Below are 25,545 nucleotides of genomic sequence, written 5' to 3'. Positions count from 1 at the left end.
GTGCTAATCCAATACCCCTATATTGCCAATGCAATACTCCTATAGTGCTAATTCAATACCCCTATAGTGCCAATGTAATACTCCTATAGTGCTAATCCAAAACTCCTATAGTGCTAATCCAATACTCCTATAGTGCCAATGCAATACCCCTATAGTGCTAATCCAATACCCCTATAGTGCTAATGCAATACCCCTATATTGCCAATGCAATACCCCTATAGCGCTAATCCAATACTTAGATAGTGCCAATACAATACTCCTACAGTACTAATCCAATACACCTATAGTGTTAATGCAATACCCCTATAGTGCCAATACAATACTTCTATAGTGCCAATACCCCTATAGTGCCAATGCAATCCTCCTATAGTGCTAATCCAATACTCCTATAGTGCTAATCCAATACCTCTATATTGCCAATGCAATACTCCTATAGTGCTAATGGAATACCCCTATAGTGCCAATGCAATTCTCCTATAGCGCTAATCCAATACTCCTATAGTGTCAATACAATACTCCTACAGTGCTGATCCAATACTCCTATAGTGTTGATGCAATACCCCTATAGTGCCAATGCAATACTCCTATAGTGCTAATCCAATACTCCTATAGTGTCAATACAATACTCCTACAGTGCTAATCCAATACTCCTATAGTGTTGATGCAATACCCCTATATTGCCAATGCAATACTCCTATAGTGCTAATCCAATACTCCTATAGTGCTAATCCAATACCCCTATAATACTAATGCATTACTCCTATAGTGCTAATCCAACACCCCTATATTGCTAATCCAATATCCCTATAGTGCCAATGCAATACTCCTACAGTGCCAATGCAATACCCCTATAGTGCCAATGCAATACTCCTATAGTGCTAATGCAATACCCCTATAGTGCTCCTCCTATAGTGCTAATCCAATACCCCTATAGTGCCAATGCAATACTCCTATAGTGCTAATCCAATACTCCTATAGTTCTAATCCAATACTCCTATAGTTCTAATCCAATACTCCTATAGTTCTAATCCAATACTCCTATAGTGCCAATGCAATACACCTATAGTGCTAATCCAATACCCCTATAGCACTAATGCAATACTCCTATAGTGCTAATCCAACACCCCTATAGTGCCAATCCAATACTCCTATAGTGCTAATCCAATACCCTTATAGTGCCAATGCAATACTCCTATAGTGCCAATGCAATACCCCTATAGTGCTAATACAATACTCCTATAGTGCCAATACAATACTCCTATAGTGCCAATACAATACCCCTATAGTGCTAATCCAATACCCCTACAGTGCCAATACAATACTCCTATAGTGCCAATGTAATACTCCTATAGTGCCAATGCAATACCCCTATAGTGCCATGCAATACTCCTATAGTGCCAATACAATACCCCTGTAGTGCCAATACAATACTCCCAATAGAATTCTGCAATAGTGCCCATGCAATACTCCAATAGTGCCAATACATTACTCCTATAATTCGATTAATCTAGTAGGGTCCACAGGAGAGTTATCATGCCAAGCCACATCAGATATTTGTGCAGCTATTTGGCCGATCGCTTGCCAAAAGGTTTCACAATCAGGGAGTGTTTTAAAGAAGGAACCTGCGAGAGCTGGAGAGGTGCAGGGGGCCAATTCCTGAGTGTTGATGTCTGGGTCACTCCCAGTCACTGATGGTGGTGTGATCAAGGGCACAGCATTGGAGGAACACAAACAAAATGGTGGGGAGGCCGTGGTGGGATTGGCGAATGGTAAAAAGTGATTGTTAATATGTGAATTATCAGTGATGCCAGGTTACGTGACAGCGAGCTGTTCTATCTGGAAGTCCTGTGTAAGGTCTGGATCTGTACCTAGTTTGAACTGGCTGAGTGTTATGGAAGGTAACGTGGTCAGCTTTTCTCAGCTTCTACCCCCAGCAAAACCCGAAAGAATTTCATCTGTTTCATTTTGGTCACCTCTTGTTCTCTGAATTCCACACAATATGACAATATTTTCAATTTCTCCTCATCCCAGGAACCAGTCTCTTGAACCTTACTTGCCTCCCTGGGGTACGAATGTCCTTCCTTAGATAAGGATATAAAAGGACCACATTGTCCTCCTCATTAATGCCCTGGGCAATGATAAGGAAGTGTCTCACAGCCTTTCAAGCTAACACACTCTACGTTCCTCACAGCTCACGAACACAAAGGAAGGTAGTTGTAATTGTTAGGAGTCAGCCATCTCAGATCCAGGTGGCTGACTGAGGGAGGTCAGGACTGCGTGCAATGTCTAAGCATCCTCAGCAACTTCCTCCATCACTTTCTCTCCAGGTTAGGAGGTGGATGCTTTGCTGATGATCGCACCATGTTTTGAGTAATTGGAAATGAATGTTTTTTTTGTTTGCTTTACAAGATGTGAAAGGGTTCAGAAAAGATTTACAAGGATGTTGCCAGGGTTGGAGGATTTGAGCTACAGGGAGAGGCTGAACAGGCTGGGGCTGTTTTCCCTGGAGCAGCGGAGGCTGAGGGGTGACCTTGTAGAGGTTTACAAAATCATGAGGGGCATGGATAGGATAAATAGACCAAGTCTTTTCCCTGGGGTGGGGGAGAGCAGAACTAGAGGGCATAGGCTTAGGGTGAGAGGGGAAAGATATAAAAGAGACCTAAGGGGCAACTTTTTCACATAGAGGGTGATAATTGTATGGAATGAGCTGCCAGAGGAAGTGGTGGAGGCTGGTACAATTGCAACATTTAAAAGGCATTTGGATGGGTATATGAATAGGAAGAGTTTGGAGGGATATGGGCCGGGTGCTAGCAGATGGGACTAGATTAGGTTGGGATATCTGGACGGCATGGACTGGTTGGACCGAAGTGTCTGTTTCCGTGCTGTACATCTCTATGGCTCTATAACTCTAAAAGGTAAGAAGTGGTGTGTCACAAGGGGTTAATGCTCCAGTCTCCATACTTCACAATTTATTGAAGTGAACTGGATAAAGTCAGTTGAAGGTATGGTAGCTAAATTTACTGATGATACAAAGATAGTTTGGAAAGTAAATTCTGAAGTGCTACAACCATAATGGGATACAAATACGTTAAGTGATTAGGGGAAGATCTGGCAAATGGAGAATAATGTGTGCGATTGTCCATTCTGGCAGGAAGAATAAAAGGATCACATTATCTAAATGGTGAGAAATCTGTGCAGAAGGATCTGTGTAAGCACATCCATGAATCACAAAAGGCCACTGTGCAGGTAAAGCAAGTAATTAGGACAGTTAATAGAATTTTAACTTTGTATTCAATTCCCTTGCAATAAAAGGGAGGTTGCACTTCATTTATATAGGACATTAGGGAGAACGCGTCTGGGTGTACTGTTTATTTAAGAAAACAAGTAAACACATTGAAAGCAGTTCAGGGAAGGTTTGCTAAATTAATACCTGCAACGTTGTCCTATGAAGGAAGTTTAGGCGGGCTAGGCTTATATTGAGAGAGAAAGTGAGGACTGCAGATGCTGGAGATCAGAGTCGAAGAGTGTGGTGCTGGAAAAGCACAGGAGGTCAGGCAGTAACCGAGGAGCTGAAGAGTCTGGCATAAGCCATTCCTGATGAAGGGCTTATGCTCAAAACATCAACTCTCCTGCTTCTCGGATGCTGCCTGACCTGCTGAAAAACAAAGAGGCAACTTGACTGAAACATACAAGATCCTGAGGGGACGAGTGGATGTGGAAAATATGATTCACCTTGTGAGAGAATCTAGAACAAGGGGCCACTGTTTAAAAGTAAAGGGTGGCCCATTTCAGAAAGAGATGAGAAGAATTGCTTTGAGCTCTTCATCGAAAAGGGGGGCAGAGGTTTGGAACATTCTTAAAGCAGAGATGGACAGGTTTGTGATGAGCAAGGGCAGTCAGCAGGAATATAGAACAAGGTCAGCTTTGACTGTACAGAGAGACAGATCAGGCTGATGGGCTGAATGGCCTGCTGTTACTCCAGCTCCTCATTTATATACTTGTACCTCTTGACTCCCTATCTATCATCTGAGTCAGGAGTGTGATAGAATGCTCCCCACTTGACTGGATGAGGGTAATATCAAGGGCAGTTAGGGAGAGGCTATTACATGGAGCTAGCCAGCAACACTTGCAACCTTATGAACAAACACAAATAATTTAAAATTGCACAATATCAAATACTTGAGAGATTGCTGACCGACAATTTTACAGCAGACCATTGTGTAAGCTGACCAAGTCAAAACCATTCCCTCAACTGTAGTGAATTACTCCAACATGGATTTGCCAGATAATCCTCCGAAAAAGCAGTGATATTGATAGAGGGGCTTACCTTTTCTTTCAGCGTTGCAAGCAATGCTTGCACTTGTGAATTCTCCTCCTTCATTTTCTCCAGTTCCAATTCCTTCTTTCTGCATCCCTCTTGCAGTGTGAGCAGTTGCTAGTTAGAAACAGGGCTGTTATCAGTCACAGAGTCTCTAGTGAATGGCTGCAGAACTGTTGCATACTTTAGGGGTGAGGCGAGACGTTGTCTTTGTTATTTACGTCACTGTTGTTAATCAAAGTTGTGAGAAGATTTGTAGCTCGGGTGCTCGTTGCTGTGGTTCTGTTCGCCGAGCTGGAAGTTTTTGTTGCAAACGTTTCGTCCCCTGTCTAGGTGACATCCTCACTGCTTGGGAGCCTCCTGTGAAGCGCTTCTGTGGTGTTTCCTCCGGCATTTATAGTGGCCTGTCCCTGCCGCTTCCGGTTGTCAGTTTCAGCTGTCCGCTGTAGTGGTCGGTATATTGGGTCCAGGTCTATGTGTTTGTTGATGGAGTTTGTGGATGAGTGCCATGCTTCTAGGACAATGGAACGAGTACATGCCGCAACCCAAAGGACTAGCCACACTACCATACATCAAGAACATCTCTGAAATGACAGCCAGACTACTGCGACCACTAGGACTTATAACAGCACACAAACCAACAGCCACTCTCAGACAACAACTCACCAGAACGAAGGACCCGATACCCAGCATGAGCAAAACTAACGTAGTGTACAAAATCCCATGCAAGGACTGCACAAAACACTATATAGGACAAACAGGAAGACAGCTAACCATCCGCATCCACGAACATCAACTAGCCATGAAACGATACGACCAGCTATCCCTAGTAGCCACACACGCAGACGACAAGCAACATGAATTTGACTGGGACAACACTACCATTATAGGGCAAGCGAAACAAAGAACAGCCAGGGAATTCCTAGAGGCATGGCACTCATCCACAAACTCCATCAACAAACACATCGACCTGGACCCAATATACCGGCCACTACAGCGGACAGCTGAAACTGACAACCGGAAGCGGCAGGGACAGGCCACTATAAATGCCGGAGGAAACACCACAGAAGCGCTTCACAGGAGGCTCCCAAGCAGTGAGGATGTCACCTAGACAGGGGACGAAACGATTGCAACAAAAACTTCCAGCTCGGCGAACAGAACCACAGCAACTGTTGTTAATGTTCTGCACCATCATTACTGCAGTTGGACTGGGCAAGGATGGGTACACTCTCAATGCCCTCCTATGCCACATAGCCACCTGTTAATTCCATTCACAAGCTTGAGTTGTATTTTCCCATTCTTTTGATCGCAGCCACTTCATAGTTTCAACTAATCTTAAGGACATCCCCGTCAGTTATAAACTGGAGTCACCAGACCAGAAAAAGATGGCAGTTTTCCTTCCCGAAAGGACATTGGTGAATTAGATAGGGTTTTACAACAACCAACAGTGTCTCCCAACAATGTTCATTTATGGCATCAAAGCCAATTTGAGAAACTGTCAGTCTGGGCATGAAAGCTATTTATCAAAGATCACACGTAAACCATGAGACCATTCAATAAAGACCAAGATTTACAAGAAAGCAAAATGCGGAAGACACTCAGATTTCAAAAGAGACTGGCATTAGGAAATGATGCTCACCAGACAGTGCAAATACAATGGGCAAATGGCCTCCATCTACATTGCAACTCTTCCATGACTGGGGATATTCAAGAGGGCAGTATTGGTGGAGAGCGGAAACATTAACTCCGATCCTCTCTCTACACAAGTTGCCCAACCTGCCAAACCATCCCAAAGCATGTCATTTCAGATTTCTAGTAACTGTGGGGTTTTCTTTTCCAATAAAGACTGAACCCAGCTGGATGACAGAACTTCCATGTGGAATATTCCATGGGAACTGGTCAAATGGGGACTGTGCCCAGCAACATTGCTGCAGCTGAGGGCAGTGGGACATTGGGAATGTCACTGGGTTAAATAATCCAAAAGCTCAAACTGCTGCTCTGGGGGATGCGAGTTCAAATCTCATCATGGCAGATGGTGACATTCGAATTTAATGTTGAGCGAAATATGGGGAATAGAAAGGGAGACACTGTTGGTTGTTGTAAAACTCTATCTAATTCACCAATGTCCTTTCGGGAAGGAAAACTGCCATCTTTTTCTGGTCTGGTGACTCCAGTTTATAACTGACGGGGATGTCCTTAAGATTAGTTGAAACTATGAAGTGGCTGCGATCAAAAGAATGGGAAAATACAACTCAAGCTTGTGAATGGGACTCGGATTAAGGAATTAACCATTGTCCAATACTGAGATGGTTGTCACAGTCTGGAACTCTGCCATGACCATTATCAACAGGTTAGCTCCTGAAGCCTGTTCACATTCAAATGAGGTTGCTTGCCCCACATCCCTTAATATATAAATCTACAAAGCACTGATTCAACTTTAACATTTGTTTTTGCTGTTTGGATGGAAATGTTACATCCACAGAATGTTGGCTCTGCTGGTGAGGCCATCATTTATTGCCCATTCCCAATTAAGAGTCCAACCCGTGGTTTGGCTATGGGGAGGATGAAAGTTTTGGACATTAATTTTCAACAAGATTACTCAACTCTTGATTCCAGACTGTTGCTGTATTCAACCTCGACCATGGCAGGAGTCGTACCCAGAATGTTACCTCGGTCTCTGGATTATTAGGGAGAAGGTGAGAACTGCAGATGCTGGAGATCAGAGTGGAGAGTGTGGTGCTGGAAAAGCTCAGCCAGTCAGGAAGCATCCGAGGAGCAGGAGAATCCTGATGAAGGGCGTAAGCCTGAAATGTCGATTCTGCTGCTCCTTGGATGCTGCCTGATTAGCTGTGCTTTTCCAGCACCACACTCTCGACTCTGGATTACCAGCCCAGTGACAATACCACAAGACCGCGGTCACCTTCTGAGGCAATGCATTGAGTTTCTCTCTATCTACCTGATCTGTTCACCTCGATATGTTGGGAAATTTGATGAATTCCCTTGTCAATAATATCCATACTCTGTAATATCCATCCCCCATTTCGGGAGAGACCAGCAGTGCTGGGTCATGTGAGTCAGGGTCTGCAGCAGTCCATCTGCCTTCAACACTTTCAAACATTCCCATGCATTCAGGCTATTAGAGAGAGCAAGGCCAGGTCATTCTGACAAGATGGCCAACTGCCCCGGATTTCAAGGGACTGTCTCATCATTTTGTCTGCTCATCCTATATCCCACCATTTGCCCCTTATCTTTAGGCCTGCTTTCAGGATACTGATTCTGGGAGTCTTCATCTTGAATTTGAGTGACCAGAGATTACAGCCTCAGAGTAAAGGGAAGACCCTTTCGCAACAGAGATGAGGAGAAACCTCTTCAGCCACCGAGTGGTGAATCTACAGAATTCATTGACACAGAAGGCTGGGGTGGCCAGGTCATTGAGTATATTTAAGACTGAGATAGGTGGGTTCTTGATTGTCAAGGTCATGGGCAGAAACTGGGAAAATGGGTTCATAAAACCTATCAGCCATGATTGAATGATGAAGGAGGCTTGATGGGCCAAATGGCCTAATTTCTGCTCCTATGCCATATGCTCTTATGATTTGAGTGAGGCTGCAAGTGAGTGAGTCTGCCAACAAAAGGTTGATGACTCGGCGAGATAGCTTTGAAGTTTTTTTTAATTCCCACCCTTGATATGATAGGTATTAAGACCCAGCTCCCCCAGAGTCTCTCATGCTTATTAAACCAACCAGCCCCTTCTCCCACCAATCCTATCACAGGAGCCATTGGGCGGTGTGCCCTCCACTTTATTTTGGAAGAGTGACCAGCCAATGAAGGCAGACATCCCACACAGACACCAGATACACACCACAGGCACCCTGCTGCTTACCCAGGTGAACAGTGCGGGCACTCTGCCACATTTGCCACCTCTCCCAGTGCGGTACCATGGAAGGCCTGACTGAGGTTGCTCAGTGCCACCAATCCACCGTTATCCTGCGCCTGGCCAGTGATTTGTGGGTTGAGGGTACACCATCATAGGAGTATCCATAGAAGAGGCATCGTTCTTCGATATCAAGACAGATTACCACATGGAACTGCATTCAGTCAGGCTTCAACCCAAGGGTGCCGTCTGCTTCCTGACATGGACAGGATGTGAACGGGACCTGAGCCAAGCAAGGGACCCACTCTTGCTCCGCCACCACTGCCTGAGTCCTGCTCCCCTCAAACTGCCCCCTTCCCAGCTGCTGACCTGTGGATTGCTGAGCTGGTCCTTGTGATCAGTGATTTCCCTGGCACATGTCCATAAAAGGTGTTACAATGTAATGCATATCACCATCATTTTATTTTTAAAAAATTGACATGATCTATACACACTCACACAAAAAGAACACACGCACACAAATCACACCCACAACCTCACTCACAAATAACACACACACGAATTACACAAATCACACACAGAATCTCACTCACAAATAGAGTCATAGAGATGTACAGCATGGAAACAGGCCCTTCGGTCCAACCCGTCCATGCCGACCAGATATCCCAACCTAATCTAGTCCCACCTGCCAGCACCCGGCCCATATCCCTCCAAACCCTTCCTATTCATATGCCCATCCAAATGCCTCTTAAATGTTGCAATTGTACCAGCCTCCACCACATCCTCTGGCAGCTCATTCCATACACATACCACCCTCTGTGTGAAAAAGTTGCCTCTTAGGTTTCTCTTATATCTTTCCCGTCTCACACTAAACTTATGCCCTCTAGTTCTGGACTCCCCCACCCCAGGGAAAAGACTTTGCCTATTTATCCTATCCATGCCCCTCATAATTTTGTAAACCTCTATATGGTCACCCCTCAGCCTCCGACACTCCAGGGAAAACAGCCCCAGCCTGTTCAGCCTCTCCCTGTAGCTCAAATCCTCCAACCCTGGCAACATCCTTGCAGATCTTTTCTGAACCCTTTCAAGTTTCATAACATCTTTCCGATAGGAAGGAGACCAGAAATGCACGCAATATTCCAACAGTGGCCTAACCAATGTCCTGTACAGCCGCAACATGACCTCCCAACTCCTGTACTCAATACTCTGACCAATAAAGGAAAGCATACCAAACGCCTTCTTCACTATCCTATCTACCTGCGACTCCACTTTCAAGGAGCTATGAACCTGCACTCCCAAGGTCTCTTTGTTCAGCAACACTCCCTTGGACCTTACCATTAAGTGTATAAGTCCTGCTAAGATTTGCTTTCCCAAAATGCAGCACCTCGCATTTAACTGAATTAAACTCCATCTGCCATTTCTCAGCCCATTGGCCCATCTGGCCCAGATCCTGTTGTAATCTGCAGTAACCCTCTTCGTTGTCCACTACACCTCCAATTTTGGTGTTATCTGCAAACTTATTAACTATAACTCTTATGTCTGCATCCAAAGCATTTTTGTAAATGACAAAAAGTAGAGGGCCCAGCACCGATCCTTGTGGCACTCCACTGGTCACAGGCCTCCAGTCTGAAAAACAACTCTCCACCACCACCCTCTGTCTTCTACCTTTGAGCCAGTTCTGTATCCAAATGGCTAGTTCTCCCTGCATTCCATGAGATCTAACCTTGCTAATCAGTCTCCCATGGGGAACCTTGTCAAACACCTTACTGAAGTCCACCGTTCTGCCCTCATCAATCCTCTTTGTTACTTCTTCAAAAAACTCAATCAAGTTTGTGAGACATGATTTCCAACACACAAAGCCATGTTGACTATTCCTAATCAGTCCTTGCCTTTCCAAATACATGTACATCCTGACCCTCAGGATTCCCTCCAACAACTTGCCCACCACCGAGGTCAGGCTCACTGGTCTATAGTTCCCTGGCTTGTCTTTACCGCCCTTCTTAAACTGTGGCACCACGTTAGCCAACCTCCAGTCTTCCGGCACCTCACCTGTGACTATCGATGATACAAATAACTCAGCAAGAGGCCCAGCAATCACTTCTCTAGCTTCCCACAGAGTTCTCGGGTACACCTTGGGATTTATCCACCTTTACCCATTTCAAGACATCCAGCACTTCCTCCTCTGTAATATGGACATTTTCCAAGATGTCACCATCTATTTCTCTACAGTCTATATTTTCCATATCCTTTTCCACAGTAAATACTGATGCAAAATACTCATTTAGTATCTCCCCCATTTTCTGTGGCTCCACACAAAGGCTGCCTTGCTGATCTTTGAGAGGCTGTATTCTCTCCCTAGTTACCCTTTTGTGCTCAATGTATTTGTAAAAACCCTTTGGATTCTCCTTAATTCTATTTGCCAAAGCTATCTCATGTTCCCTTTTTGCCCTCCTGATTTCCCTCTTAAGTATACTCCTACTTCCTTTATACTCTTCTAAGGATTCACTCGATCTATCCTGTCTGTACCTAACATATGCTTCCTTCTTTTTCTTAACCAAACTCTCAATTTCTTTAGTCATCCATGATTCCCTATACCTACCAGCCTTCCTTTTCACCCTGACAGGAATATACTTTCTCTGGATTCTTGTTATCTCATTTCTGAAGGCTTCCCATTTTCCAGCCGTCCCTTTACCTGCAAACATTTAGAACTTTAACTTTTAGATCTGGACTATCTTTTACCATCACTATTTTAAAACAAATAGAAATAGAATTATGGTCGCTGGCCCCAAAGTGCTCTCCCACTGACACCTCAGTCACCTGCCCTGCCCCTTATTTCCCAAGAATAGACCAATTTTCACCTTCTCTAGTAGGTACATCCACATACCGAATCAGAAAATTGTCTTGTACGCACTTAACAAATTCCTCTCCAACTAAACCTTTAACACAATGGCAGTCCCAGTCTATGTTTGGAAAATTAAAATCCCCTACCATAACTACCCTATTATTCTTACAGATAGCTGAGATCTCCTTACAAGTTTGTTTCTCAATTTCCCTCTGACTATTGGGGGATCTATAATACAATCCCAATAAGGTGATCGTCCCTTTCTTATTTCTCAGTTTCACCCAAATAACTTCCCTGGATGTATTTCTGGGAATATCCTCCCTCAGCACAACTGTAATTCTATCCCTTATCAAAAATGCCACTCCCCCTCCTCTCTTGCCTTCCTTTCTATCCTTCCTGTAGCATTTGTATCCTGGAACATTAAGCTGCCAGTCCTGCCCATCCCTGAGCCATGTTTCCGTAATTTCTACGATATCCCAGTCCCATGTTCCTAATCATGCCCTGAGTTCATCTGCCTTCCCTATTAGGCCCCTTGCATTGAAATAAATTGTTTAATTTATTAGTCCTACCTTGTCCCTGCCTGCCCTGCCTGTTTGACTCACTTCTGTTCTCAGCTGTACCCTTCTCAGATCGATCTCTTTCCTCTCTCCCTGGGTCCCACCCCCCCCCCCCACCTTACTAGTTTAAATCCTCCCAAGCAGCTCTAGCAAATTTCCCTGCCAGTGTGTTAGTCCCCTTCTAATTTAGGTGCAATCTGTTCTTCTTGTACAGGTCACTTCTACCCCAAAAGAGATTCCAATGATCCAAAAATGTGAATCCTTCTCCCATACACCAGCTGCTCAGCCATGCATTCATCTGCTCTATCCTCCTATTCCTGCCCTCACTAGCTCGTAGCACTGGGAGTAATCCAGATATTACTACCCTTGAGGACCTCCTTTTTAAATTTCTGCCTAACTCTCTGTAATCTCCCTTCAGAATCTCAACCTTTTCCCTTCCTATGTCGTTGGTTCCAATGTGGACAGTGATCTCTTGCTGGCCCCTCTCCCCCTTGAGAACATTCTGCACCCTCTCTGACACATCCTTGATCCTGGCACCAGGGAAACAATACACCATTCTGCTTTTTCTCTGCTGGCCACAGAAACATCTGTCTGTATCTCGGACTAGAGAGTCCCCCAACACAATTCATCTCTTGGAACCCGATGTACCCCTCGTTGCATTAGAGCCAGTCTCAATACCAGAAACTTGGCTGTTCGTGCTACATGCCCCTGAGAATCCATCACCCTCAACATTTTCCAAAACAGCATACCTGTTTGAAATGGCTATATCCACAAAAGACTCCTGCACTAGCTGCCTACCTCCCTTACCTTTCCTGGAGTTAACCCATCTATGTGACTGTATCTGAGACTTTCCCCCCTTCCTATAACTGCCATCCATCATATACTGTTGCTGTTGCAAATTCCTCATCGCTTCTATCTGTCTCTCCAACCGATCCACTCGATCTGATAAGATTTGCATCCAACAGCATTTATGGCAGATATAATCCGCAGTAAACATTAAACTCTTTAAACTCCCACATCTGACAAGAAGCACATATCACCGCAAAGGCCATTTTTGCTCCTTCACATTCTAGAGACCCAGAAAATAACACCGTCTTATTCCTCTACAAAACACTGCCCCAGGTTAAATTAATAGCTATGGCTTATATTTTAAGCTTAATCAAGAGACATATCTCCAAAAACATATAATCCAGAAAGAACCCACTCTAATCACTACTGCAGCCTTTCTGTTGGACACACTTAAAACAACAATTAACTTATCTGATTCTGTGCTGTGAACTTTGCCCAAACAGGTTCCTCCAAGATTAGTTGTGAATTTCACTGTTTGTTAATTTTCCCAGGCACACTCCGATGTCCAGCGATACACGAATTCAAACAGCAAAGACAGTAACTGTGCAGGTTCTCTCTCTCTCTCTCTCTCTCCTGCACTGACCTCACCATGTGCTTCCTTTGTCTGCTCTTCTCCCTTTTAAAACTGCTGTTGCTTTGACTTTTTTTTCCAAAGTTCCAAAACAATGCAACAGCATATAAAACAGTAATTGCTGCTCCTGGAATTTGAGGAAATCACCTCCAGCATCTAAAATACCTCAAAAAAAAGGAGCAGCTGTTACAGCCAGAAATTGTTCCCATCTTCCATCTTGGATTACCCAAATAACACACATAAATTTCACCCACACACATAAATAACACACACACACACACACTCATGCACACTTATACACACTCACACTTTTTGCACACACACATACACTCTTACTTCACATACACATGCACACCAATGCATACATACACACAAGCATACTCATGCAAATACAGGCACACGCGCACAAGTGCATGTACGTGTGTACACACACACGCTGGAAATCTGAAATAGAAATGTACAACTGCTAGAAAAACTCAGCCGTTCTGGTTGCGGTGGTGGCAGGAGGAACAGGATTGCTGCTTACCTGCTGCATCCCCTGCATTGCTTGCTGCTGAAACTGAAGCTGCTGCTCCTTGGTGTGGCTTTCGTCCATGCGTTGGAACATGCCCTGCTCCTGTTTAAGCAGCTCCACCTCATTCCGATAGGCATCCAGCTGCCACCTCAGACTGTCATTCTCTTCCTTCAGGGCACGTGCCTGAGCAGCCAGAGCTACATCGGGGGCAGAATGAAAGAGAGTAACTATCTCCACCTTCCTTAGTCATGGACATACATTCAAACGCTCACTACTACTACCGCAGGAGTTCAGAACTGAAACTGGAAGGGAAAAGAACTATTAATGTGTTAACAGACAAAAGCTACACGTTCAGAGATAACTTTTCAGTTATTAATTGAAATCAAAAGTTTGTTACCACAGAGGTAGATATAGGAAAAAGAAGTCATCTTGCAACTGTTCCAGAACATTATGTCTAATCTGTTACCTATCTCTAAATACTTACTTTGTCCCTGTATTTCTGCCCTAACACCAAAACTCCTACTAATCCCAGAGAACAAAAATGTAATCGACCTCAGATTAAGAATTAACCAACCTCCTGGAGGCAACTGTCATTTCTCGAGGAGAGAAACAAACTTCTGCCATCATTTATGTGTAAGAATGCTGTGTTCAATAACTCCATGTTCAATTACTCGAGTCTAGTAGCTGATCTATGTCAGCTGTGCTTGACTGGTTAAGCCTGGCTATTGAGTCAGAGAAAAGGAAAGCAGGGAACGGTAGGGTTCGGGGCCTAGCTTTGCTGCTCCTCTCCCTTGTAAAACTGCTGTCTTTTGTGTACAGCTGTCAATGTTTTTTGTAAACTGTTTTGTAATTTGTTTAATAAAATATAAAAAAAGGAAAGCAGGCACACCAGAAGCTGGGCTGAGACATTTCAAATCATTTTGTAAGTCTCGATTAGTTGTCTTAACACACTTAAGAGAATGGGTGTCATCTCGTCACTGCTGTGGAAAATCAAATATATATAACATGCAACAGAAGCCTTTCCTAACTTTATCCTTAAAGGTCTGGTTGTAAGGATTTTGAGCTATGTTCTCCAGTGCTGGATGCATCACCCAAGAGACTTTTTTTTCTTTATTTAACCTTAATTCCCCTTAGCATCATAATCTCTGTGTGATCATTGACAAACAAGATTTTAACAATGTTCAGCATCATTCGCGACTCCTCAGATACTGAAGCCATCCATGTTCAAATGCAACAAGATCTGGACAATATCCAGGCTTGGGCTGACAGCTAGCATGTAGCATTCACAGCACATAATGCCAGGCTACGGCCATCTTCTATAAGAGGTAATCTAACCACTGCCCCTTGACATTCAATGGCATTACCATCACTGAATCCCCTAATGTCAACACCCTGGAGGTTACCATTGACCAGAAACTGAACTGGATTCACCACATAAATACAAGAGTAGGTCAGAGGTTCTGAATACTGCAGTGAGAAACTCACCTCCTGACACCCAAAAGCCTGTCCACCATCTACAGGGCACAAGCCAGGACTAAGATGGAATACTCCCCACTTGCCTGGATGGGTGCAGCTCCAACAACACTCAAGAAGCTTGACACCATCCAGGACAAAGCAGCTGCTTGATGGGCACCACATCCACAAACACCCACTCCCTTCCATCACCGATGCTCAGTAGTAGTAGTGTGTACCGTCTACAAGATGCACTGCAGGGGTTTACCAAGGCACCTTAGACAGCACCTTCCAAACCCACAACACTTCCATCTAGAAGGATAAGGGCAGCAGATGCAAGGGAACACCACCTCCCACAAGTTCCCGTCCAAGCCACTCACCATCCTGACTTGGAAATATATCACCGTTCCTGTCGCTGGGTCAGAATCCTGGAATTCCCTCCCTAATGGCATTGTGGGTCAACCCACAGCGGTTCAAGAAGGTAACTCATCACCACCTTCTCAAGGGGCAACTAGGGACGGGCAATAAATACTGGGCAGCCAGCGACGTCAATGTCCTGCGAGTGAATAAAACAAACTCGATCCTCTTAAACTTAATATTCAAAATTCCACAGAATATTGCGTTGATTGTGTAATCTCCTAGTTTAAACCTTAGCGTTCAGGTATTATTCAAAGCTGCACTAACACCAAGGGTGATTTATTGCCCCGAAAGGACTGGTGCCCAGAAGCAGTAGCTGAACCATTGTCCACGCCCCATTCCTCGCTCAGCTCTCCCCCTGAGGACTAACACCTTCAAGGGCACATCCCCACAAGGTCAATGACAGCTCATCTTTCAGACTTGGCTCTCAGGTGCTTGCAATCTCAGCCAGATGAATAAGTTGAGTGGTAGCTCAGTCAAGGTAAACCCTTGATGCAGTGAATGGGAAGTCTTCCGATTCAGAATGAGGGCAGCTAATGGCTGAGCTGGATGGTATGAAACATGTGTAGACAGATTGTGGAGTGGATGGGTGCTACCAGCAGGAACTCTAATGTGTGACAAGGCTGCTCCAACCCTCCCCCTCAAACACTGCGGAGTGAAACACTGGAGGTGACATTTTGGAGATCCCACATGACAGGGAGGGACTCTCGTTTAGAGCAGCTTCATTGGTTTGCCATATCTCCATCCACCACCCTCACCAGTTCCCAACTGACTCACTGGGAGTGTTGTGAGCAGATCTCAGGAAGGATGTATTGGCCTTGGAGGGAATACAATGTAGGTTTACAAGAATGACACCTGGACTTCAGGGGTTAAGCTACAAGGAGAGATAAGTAAAAACTAGGCCTGCTTTCTCTAGAATTTAGAAGGTTAAGGGGTGACATGATCAAAAGTTCTCAAGATATCAACAGGAAAAGACACAGCAAATAAACTGTTTCCACTGGTTAGGGATTCTAGAATTAGGGTCTAAGTGTCGGATCTGAGTGGGATGCTCTTTGGAGGATCGGTGTTGACTTGATGGGTCGAATGGCCTGCTTTCACACTGTAGGGAGTTTATGATTCTATAACAGATTATGGCCAGATTGTTCAGGAGGGATGTTGGGAAGCACTTCTACACACAAAGGGTGGGAGAGGTTTGGAGCTCTCTTCCATAGACATTGGTGGACGTTGCATTAATTGTTAGCTTCAAATCTGAGATAGATACATTATGTTCAGCAAAAGGTAATAGGGGATATGGGCCAAAGGCAGGTATGTGGAGTTGGGCCGTGATCTCACTGAGAGGCGAAACAGGCTCAATGGGACTAAATGGTCTAATTAAAGACTAGAAAACGAAGCAGAAGGCAATGGAACATAAGGCCTGATTGCCATGGCAACAGTTTTGGAGAATGACAGTCTTGGGGGGAGGGGAGGGGGAGGGTTTATATGGTGGAACAGAAACAGGTGCTTCAAGGAAGAGCCCTGGCCTTAAGTCCTCTGGAGTGATTAACCAAACATAACAGGTTAGCCAGTGCATCAAATGCCAAGGCTCACGTCGCACACGCAACATATCAGATAGTTTCAGGGAAATGTTCATGGACAGCCAAATCACAAGCAGATCTACAAAAGCAGATGGACGGAAAAAACGTGTTACATTATGAAAGCAGCTGGGCCATCGAGGTCAGTTGTAGAGATAGCTCCAAATGACCATAACAAGTGGCTCGTACAACATCTCGCAACTGCCACTCCAACGGAATGGACAAATCTTCTTAAATCTTGCCAGTCCACGTCATGTGTATTGTCCTCCACATAACCTTCTGGTAGTCTTTGAGGTGTACCTGCAATCTACACTGTCCCTCAGCGTGACCAAGTCCATCTACCTCATAACAGCCTAAATAGTTGCCAGTGCTACATATTTCTTTTAAAAATCAGATGTGTTATGGCTCCTTTGGACTCGAACCCAGGCCTCCTAGCTCAGAGATATGGACACTACTACTGCACCTATAATTACCCTGACCGACGAGAGGCTGCTGCAAGGTATCCCCAAAGTAAATGTCACTCAATATGTTGTTTTCACGTACAGTGCACTGAGGGGCTGGAGATTACACAGCCCTTCAGGCTACATTGCTGACAAAGAATAAACATTGCAAAGATCAATAGGATTGAAAATGTCTCGAGGCGACTCAGAGCGGAACACACACGGATGCATGGAGTAAAGTTTACCTCTATTGACATTTGGCGATTTCCAATCTGAAATGTTTTGCCCTTGGGCTGTATGTCAATCCTGGAATGTTTATTGCAAAAATTAAATATTTTACAATCGCATTGCATTCAACTGCATGGAGATAACTTGAATTTCACTACAAATTCTGTCATGTTCAAGTTGAACTCTTCTGCACTGTTCACTTTTTTAAAAGTTTCGCTCAATCAAGACCCAGTTCCTTTCCTGAAAGCAATTTAGGAGGAAGGGGAGGAGATAGCAGCTATAGTCGGCCATTCAGTTCCTCAAGCTGGCTTCATGTTTGACTAGATGATGGCTGATCATCAATGTCACTGCTGTTCTCCCAGTGTATTTATATCCCTTGGTATCTTTAATATCGAGAAGCCACTGATTTCTGTGGTGCCTTGTCGCTGTGACAAGTCGTCAGCGTGTCTGCAGGAGGGTTCCGGTGAACATCTGGGATCCTTCTGAACATTTATCGCCCCACCCTATGCACGGGCAGTCCATCACTGTGACACCTCAGTCGATGTTCTCTTGACATCCGGGCCTGCGATCTGGTTTTGGAGGCTCCCTGGGTCAGAATGAGCATTCCTCTCCCTTTGGTGGAGGGAGTAGTGTTCTCAGTCCTAGAGGGGCCAGAGCTTCAAACTGCTACAAAGAGAAGCGTGTCGCCGAACCTCTACATCCATCAGGACCCTGAAGCAAGAATGAAACGTTTCGAGCAAGTGGGACAGTTTTGTTGCATTACCTGAGAGCCTGGGCAGCCTACAGTGTCTCTCCTTGGCAACATCTCGGCCAATCGGAGTTGATTGTCACTCTTTCCTCAAGTAGCATAAATTGTTGTGGTCGTTTGAAATTTGGCATTCTTGCATTTGTCCCGATGACAAGAAGCTTCACAATGGTGTCTTTCTTTATGGCAGCAGCACTCCGCATCTAGAATCTCATCTGCTACTCGTGAAATGAGGCTGTTCTCATCCCTAATTTTGACAGGCAATGCTGGAATGTCAGATATCCAGCTGACAGAGGGCTTAAGAAAATTACAGTCCCGACGCTACTGAACATTTCTGTACCTTAGCTGGGAGTTCTTGCTGCCTGCTTGGAGCAAGTTAATGTAATTCTGATCCATCCTAAAGGGCAATCAGGAAAAAGGCAATAGGACCATTAATAGGCCACTCAGCTCTACTTCATTGATAGCCCAGCTCAATTGAGATTCAAGGGTACATTTTCTTTTAGAGGTGAGGATGAGGGTTAGATTGTAAGAAATGAGGTGCATTTACCTATCACCTTTCACCTTTCAAGGCCAGCAGCACTCAGGCTCAGTAGTGCCATTGAAGAGGCGGTGGTGGCAGCTGGAAGACCAGCCCTCAGACTCCAGGGATCTTGGGGGGGCCCAGGTCAAAGGGCATGGGTAGGGAGGGAGCAGCAGGTCAGAGGCATAGCGAGGGCGAATGACCTCTGTCGGTGACCCTCCTTCCCAGTCCCTCCATCCGGCACTGATTGCCTTTAAGGCAACACTGCCCCACCCCCTTCCTGCCCGAACCATCACCCAATCCAACACCCCCTGAGCTAACACACTGTCTAATCAGGTTGCCCTGTTAGGTACATACAGTACTCCATGGTGTTGGGTTTATAGCTGGACGAATCTCTGGGGCAGTGAACTCAGGACTTTAAGTGAGACTAAAGAGCCTCCACTGACAGTAAATTAGGAAGGTCAAGGGAGACATCTTTACACCTTTCAAACCGTGACCTTCTGAAACATTTTAATTCATGTCCATGGGAGGATCACCAACTAGGCCAGCATTTATTGCCCATCCCGAATAGCCAGGAAGGGGTAGCACGGTGGCTCAGTGGTTAGCACTGTTGCCTCACAGCACCAGGGCCCTGGGTTTGATTCCAGCCTCGGGCAACTGCCTGTGTGGAATTTGCACATTCTCCCCGTGTCTGCATGGGTTTCCTCCGGGTGCTCCGGTTTCCTCCCACAGTCCAAAGATGTGCGGATCAGGTGAATTGGCCATGCTAAGTTGCCCGCAGTGTTCAGGGGTATTTAGGTAAGGGTGGATTGGCCATGCTAAATTGCCCGCAGTGTTCAGGGGTGTTTAGGTTAGGGTGGATTGACCATGCTAAGTTGCCTGTAGTGTTCAGGGGTGTTTAGGTTAGGGTGGATTGGCCATGCTAAGTTGCCTGTAGTGTTCAGGGGTGTTTAGGTTAGGGTGGATTGGCAATGGAAATTGCAGAGTCATAGGGAGGGGTTTAAGAATCTGAATGGGATACTCTTCAGAGGGTTGGTTTGACTCGACGGACCGAGCAGCCTGCTTCCACGCTGTAGGGATTCTATGTTCAAAGTTGCTAAGAGTCAACAGCATTGCTGCAGGTCTGGGGTCACATATAAACCAGGTAAGGATGGCAGATTTCCTTCTCCAAAGGGCATTAGTGAACCACATGGGTTTGTTACATCCATGGTTACACACCATTATTTCAGATGTTTGGTTTCAAATTTTTTCAACATCCAATTATCATGTGTGAGCTTTGAACCATGACCCCAGAACATTTGGCTTGGTCTCTGGACATCTAGCCCTGCTTACATTATCACTGTGCCACCATCTCCCTGCGAGAGGAATGCTGATTGTACCCGAGGCCCACTTAGAACATAGAACATAGAACAATATAGCACAGAACAGGCCCTTCGGCCCACGATGTTGTGCCGAACATTTGTCCTTCTTGAGGCTGGTCCTTCGAAATAGATGCCCACTCGTGTACAGGGCAGAGGACGACATGAAAGGGGCAATCCAGGGTAGGGGGAGAGGACGCAGAGCACCGAGGGATGCCAGGGGTTCCTGCCAGGCCATAGCTCCCCCCCCATGAGGTTCACTGCCCAGTGCCCTCACCATGCCCATCTCCTGGTTTTGCTGCGCCAACTGGTCATTTAGGGGAAACGTTGACCTGCTGTGAAAATGGCTGTTTTTTTCAATCAGTTCGATTTTAACCTGTTGTTCCAGAGCGTCTCAGTTGTGGGGGAGGCACATTTCCCCAGCCAGGATTTGGCCAGTCCTTCAAAAAAATGTGATTAATTAGATTCAAGTGATTAATTCCAAATCAATGTCGGGTCACACCCACATTCAACCGTGAGATTTAGGGGCGTGACCGTGAGATGGAGCTCCAAGTGTAAGAAGTCTTTTATTTCGATCTTGCTACACTCCGCTCCCAGATATATCGAGAGATGCCCTCACTTCCACTCTGCCAAAGTCATCCAAATGCACACCTGAGGGGTCAATGCTATCCCAAGGTTATTTTACCACTTTTGACTTTCACCGCACCAACTCCGCAGCCTCAGATCTAACATTGAAAGATTCTGACGGACTAACAAAATCTGCCTTAACACTGCAGTATTCAGTGAAGTAAAAATAGCCTGCAGTATCTGCGCTGTGGAGAAAGTGGGGGACTGCAGATGCTGGAGTACCAGAGTTGAAAAACGTGGTGCTGGAAAAACACAGCAGGCCAGGCAGCATCCGAGGAGCAGGAGAATCGACCTTTCAGGCATGAGCCCTTCCTCAGGAATGAGTATCAAGATGTGGGTGTCACTGGCTGGGCCAGTATTCATTGCCCGTCCCTAGTTGCCCCTTGCGAAGGTGGTGGTGGTGAGCTGCCTTCTTGAACTGCTGCAGTCCATGTGCTGTAAGTATATTCACAATGCCCTTAGGGAGGGAATTCCAGGATTCTGGCACAGAAACAGTGAAGGAACAGCGATATATTACCAAGTCAGGATGGTGCGTGGGTTGGCGTCGAACTTGCAGGGGGTGGTGTTCCTGTGTATCTGCTACCGTAGAGTCATATACATGGAAACAAACCCTTTGGTTCAACCAGTCCATGTTGACCGTTACCCCAAACTAAACTAGTCCCACCTCCCTGTCCTTGGCCCATACCCCTCCAACCCTTTCCTATTCATGTATTTATCCAAATGTCTTTTAAATGTGTAACTGTGCCCACATCCACCACTTCCTCTGGAAGTTTACTCCACCCACGAACCACTCTCTGTGTAAAAAAACATCCTTCGTGTCTTTTTAAATCGTTCTCCTCCACCCTAGTTTTGAAATGCCCCACCCTAGGGAAAAGACCCTTCTCATTCACCTCAACTGTGCCCCTCATGATTTTATAAACCTCTGGAAGGTCACCCCTCAACCCCGTACACTCCAGTGAGAAATGTCCTAGCCTATCCAGCCTCTCCTGATAACTCAAACCCTCCAATCCCAGCAACATCCTGATAAATCTCTTCTGATGCCTCTCCAGCTTAATAATAGCCTCCCTATAACAGGGCACACCATACTGCCTTTGTCCTTCAAGATGGAAGTGGTCGTGGGTTTGGAAGGTATTGTCTAAGGAGCCTTAGTGAGTTAATGTGAATGTTAGACACTGTTGCTACTGAGCGTTGGTGGGGGTGGAGGGAGTGAATGCTTAAGGAGCCTATTTTAGCTACTGTAATGCATCTTGAAGTTAGAACACTCTGCAGTTGGTGTTCATTGGTGGATATTTAAGAAGCCTTTGGGAGTTACGGCAGTGCACAGACAGGTGGCAAACATTGCTCCGGGGTATCAGAAGATGGTGTTAGACTGTAACTCAAAACCTTGTGATGAGGTAGTTACCTAGGCAACCAGCTAAAACTCTCACGATTTCTTGTTGCTGCAATTATAGCTGTACCTAATGACTTGAATGTCCAAATGATTAGTAATACAAGGTGTAATTACAGTGAGGGCAGATGTTAGCCAGCTTAATGATAAACTACAATTTGTAAAACAGACTATTGGCGCAGGGTATTCGTTCACTTGACACGGTTTTGGAAACAGATTCTGGTATTCTTTTTCACACATGGTGACCTCAGAGGAATTTATTAAAACCAATGAAGTTAAAACACTGATTGTCGCCCTGTTCTATCAGCCTCTCCTGTGTTGAAGTGGACGGGGCTTGTCACAGCTCACTGCTGAACTAATATGGCATTGCTGCCAGGGACCAGCTCCCAGCACGATCTCTCACCTCAACAGACTCCAATAGCAGATACTCATATTACAAATGAGTAATGTTTGTAGATACTTTCTGTGCAATTACCAACAACAGATCCAACTTTTTCTTGAAATAAAACAAATCTGCATGTTACTTAGTTTTTTTGAGAGTGTTTTTGGGGCACTTAGCCCATCCTTAATTGCCCTTGAACTGAGTGGCATTTCAGAGGGCAGTCAGGAGTCTGCCACATTGCTGGGGGGGGGCTGGAATCCCATGTAGGCCGGACCAGGTGAAGATGGCAGATTTCTTTCCCTCAAAGGGGCAGTACAATGGCTCAGTGGTTAGCACTGCTGCCTCACAGCGCTAGCGACCCAGGTTCGATTCCAGCCTCGGGTGACTGTGCGGAGTTTGCACGTTCTCCCCGTGTCTGCGTGGGTTTCCTCCGGGTGCTCCGGTTTCCTCCCACAGTCCAAAAATGTGCAGGTCAGGTGAATTGGCCATGCTAAATTGCCCAGATGTGTAGGTTAGGTGCAAGTCAGGGGTAAATGTAGGGGAATGGGTCTGGGTGGGTTACTCCTTGGAGGGTCAGTGTGGACTTGTTGGGCCGAAGGGCCTGTTTCCACACTGTAGGGATTCTAATTCTAATTCTAATTTTAAAGAATATTAGTGAGTCAGATGGGTTTTCCCTCCGACAATCAGTGATAGTTTTACCATCACTGAGCTAGCTTTCAATTCCAGATTTATTAACATTACTGAAATTCTACCGTTGGGATCATTCGATCCCACATGCCTTCAGCATTAGCCTGGACCTTAGGATGACTAGTGCAGTATCTTACTTGTGCAATACCACTGACAACAAGGAGGGAGGACAAAACAAAATAGAAGAAAAGAGCCAGTGAACATTCATATCACGGTTGTAATGTCTTTCAGACATTTATTTATGCCTTTACATATGGTGGGTAGGTTGGGATGGGCGGGGCGGGGATTGGGTGTGGCAGCATGGTGGCTCAGTGCTTAACACTGTTACCTCACAGCGCCAGGGACCTCAGTTCAATTCCAGCCTCGGGCGACTGTCTGTTTGGAGTTTGCACAATCTCCCTGTGTCTGTGTGGGTTTCCTCCTACACTCCAGAAATGTGCAGGTTAGGTTGTATTTTGCCATGCAAAATTGCCCATTGGTGTCCAAGGATGTGTGGGTTAGGTGGGTTAGCTATGGGAAATGCAGTATTATAGGGATAGCGGGATGGGTCCAGTTGGGATGCTGTTTGGAGGGTTGGTGCGAACCTGATGGGCCAAATGGTCTCTTTCCACACTGAAGGGATTCTGGGATTGAGATGGGATTTATGTGACAGTTTATACAAGACAGCAGAGGGTTAGGATCTCATCGAAAGTTCAGGTCTACAGTTACCTTTCTTGACAGTCTGCAGAGTCCCAAAACCAATTCAAATCCTCTTTGTAAATTCAGCTTAGATGCTCCCCGAGATTCAATCCCAACTGAAGAATACTCAGGGATGCCAACACGATAAATGGTGGATGTATGAAATCCTTGGAGGTGACATGTTGGCATATGAAAACTGATCAGTGCAATGGAAATTGGGAGGGAGGGCAATTCTGTGATCTGTAAAGGTCAAGCCTGACTCTGTGGCAGAGTTACCCTGTGACAAGAGGATTTTGGGATTGACAGAATTACAAGCCCACGGTCATCCTTGCCTCAGGCTATCACTGAGGAGTTTGTCAAAAGCACGTCTCGCACAAAGAGATGCTGTTGAAGTCCAGAATATCAAGAAAGCCTACTTCTGGAAAGTTAAACAGATAGAGAGGCAATTGGGTGCCATGGGACATTACATGCATCACTCATTCGCATAGCAGCTGAACCAGGGCAATGGAATAAAACTGTTACATTATCCAGGGCTGAAACCGTTCTGTATAATTGACCAACAAGATACGACAAAGTAAAAGGACACAATTGTGCACTGTACAAAGAGTTCTGTCGAGTTGAGGGGCTACATTGCAATGGTTTACAGCAGGGTTTTTAATCTGATCTCTCGCCCTGTGATTAACTGTCTGGATTCAACCAGAATGATCAAAAGCTACACGCCTCGCCCAATTACCAAATAAACTTGCGATTTTCCTGTTGCAGAATCAAAGCTTATCCTCGTCAGTTGGTGCTGGCTTTAGTTAGAGTTCCTCCCTGTGAAATCAGCACAGAGGAGTAAAACAGAGTTGGCCTCATCAAAACTGCAGACAAAGGTAGCTGAGAGACCCAGACCAATAACAGAGATCTGTCAGGCCAGCTGTTAACCATTCCTGGCTTCTAACTGGTCATCTGAAGATGTCGCTCTATGATTTAAAAAGAGGATTCTGAGGTCAACAACACACATGCCATATACACACTAACATACAAACATACCCACACTCTCACACACCCACATGTACAAACATACACTCTGTCACTAACTCTCACATACACTTACATATACGAACATACACTCTGTCACTAACTCTCTCACATACATATACAAAAATACACTCTATCACACAAACACACTCTCGCAGACACAAACACACTCACTCTCTCACACACACTCTCACAGATATAAACACAAACATCCTCTCTCATACATACACTCTCACACATACAAACATTCTTACTCTCTCACACACACTTACAGATACAAACACACTTTCACAGATACAAATGTACTCATTCTCCCAAACACACTCTCACAGATACGAACTCAAACATTCTCACACATACACACACACTTTGTTCTGCTATAACGCGACAGTTGCGTCCCTCTGTGACCCCACATCAGAGAAAGTTGTCCTGTAGAAGATCGCTATAGAAAAATCATTATACCCATTCCATTGAAAGTTTGCATTATCCAAAAAGGATCCACAATTCG

General features: G+C 45.3%; 1 protein-coding gene across 2 annotated transcripts in view; it reads right to left on the bottom strand.

Moving 5' to 3' along the window:
- The window catches only part of enox1 (ecto-NOX disulfide-thiol exchanger 1), a 370,711-nt gene that overhangs the window by 39,302 nt on the left and 305,864 nt on the right, over positions 1 to 25,545 (bottom strand). For both annotated transcript variants that reach the window (XM_087993063.1, XM_087993061.1), the window contains exons 9-10: positions 13,538 to 13,722; positions 4,328 to 4,435 (exon numbers count right to left, since the gene is read on the bottom strand). In XM_087993063.1, coding sequence (XP_087849189.1) covers positions 4,328 to 4,435; positions 13,538 to 13,722 — 293 coding nt within the window. The remainder of the gene's footprint in view (positions 1 to 4,327; positions 4,436 to 13,537; positions 13,723 to 25,545) is intronic.

Source organism: Chiloscyllium plagiosum, unplaced genomic scaffold (assembly GCF_037043375.1).
Source record: "Chiloscyllium plagiosum isolate Xiang-an unplaced genomic scaffold, Cpla_swu_hap1 HiC_scaffold_12, whole genome shotgun sequence".
Classification (NCBI taxonomy): Eukaryota; Metazoa; Chordata; class Chondrichthyes; order Orectolobiformes; family Hemiscylliidae; genus Chiloscyllium; species Chiloscyllium plagiosum.
The sequence above is the reverse complement of the archived record's forward strand: the minus strand, read 5'-3'. Positions and strand labels throughout refer to the sequence as shown.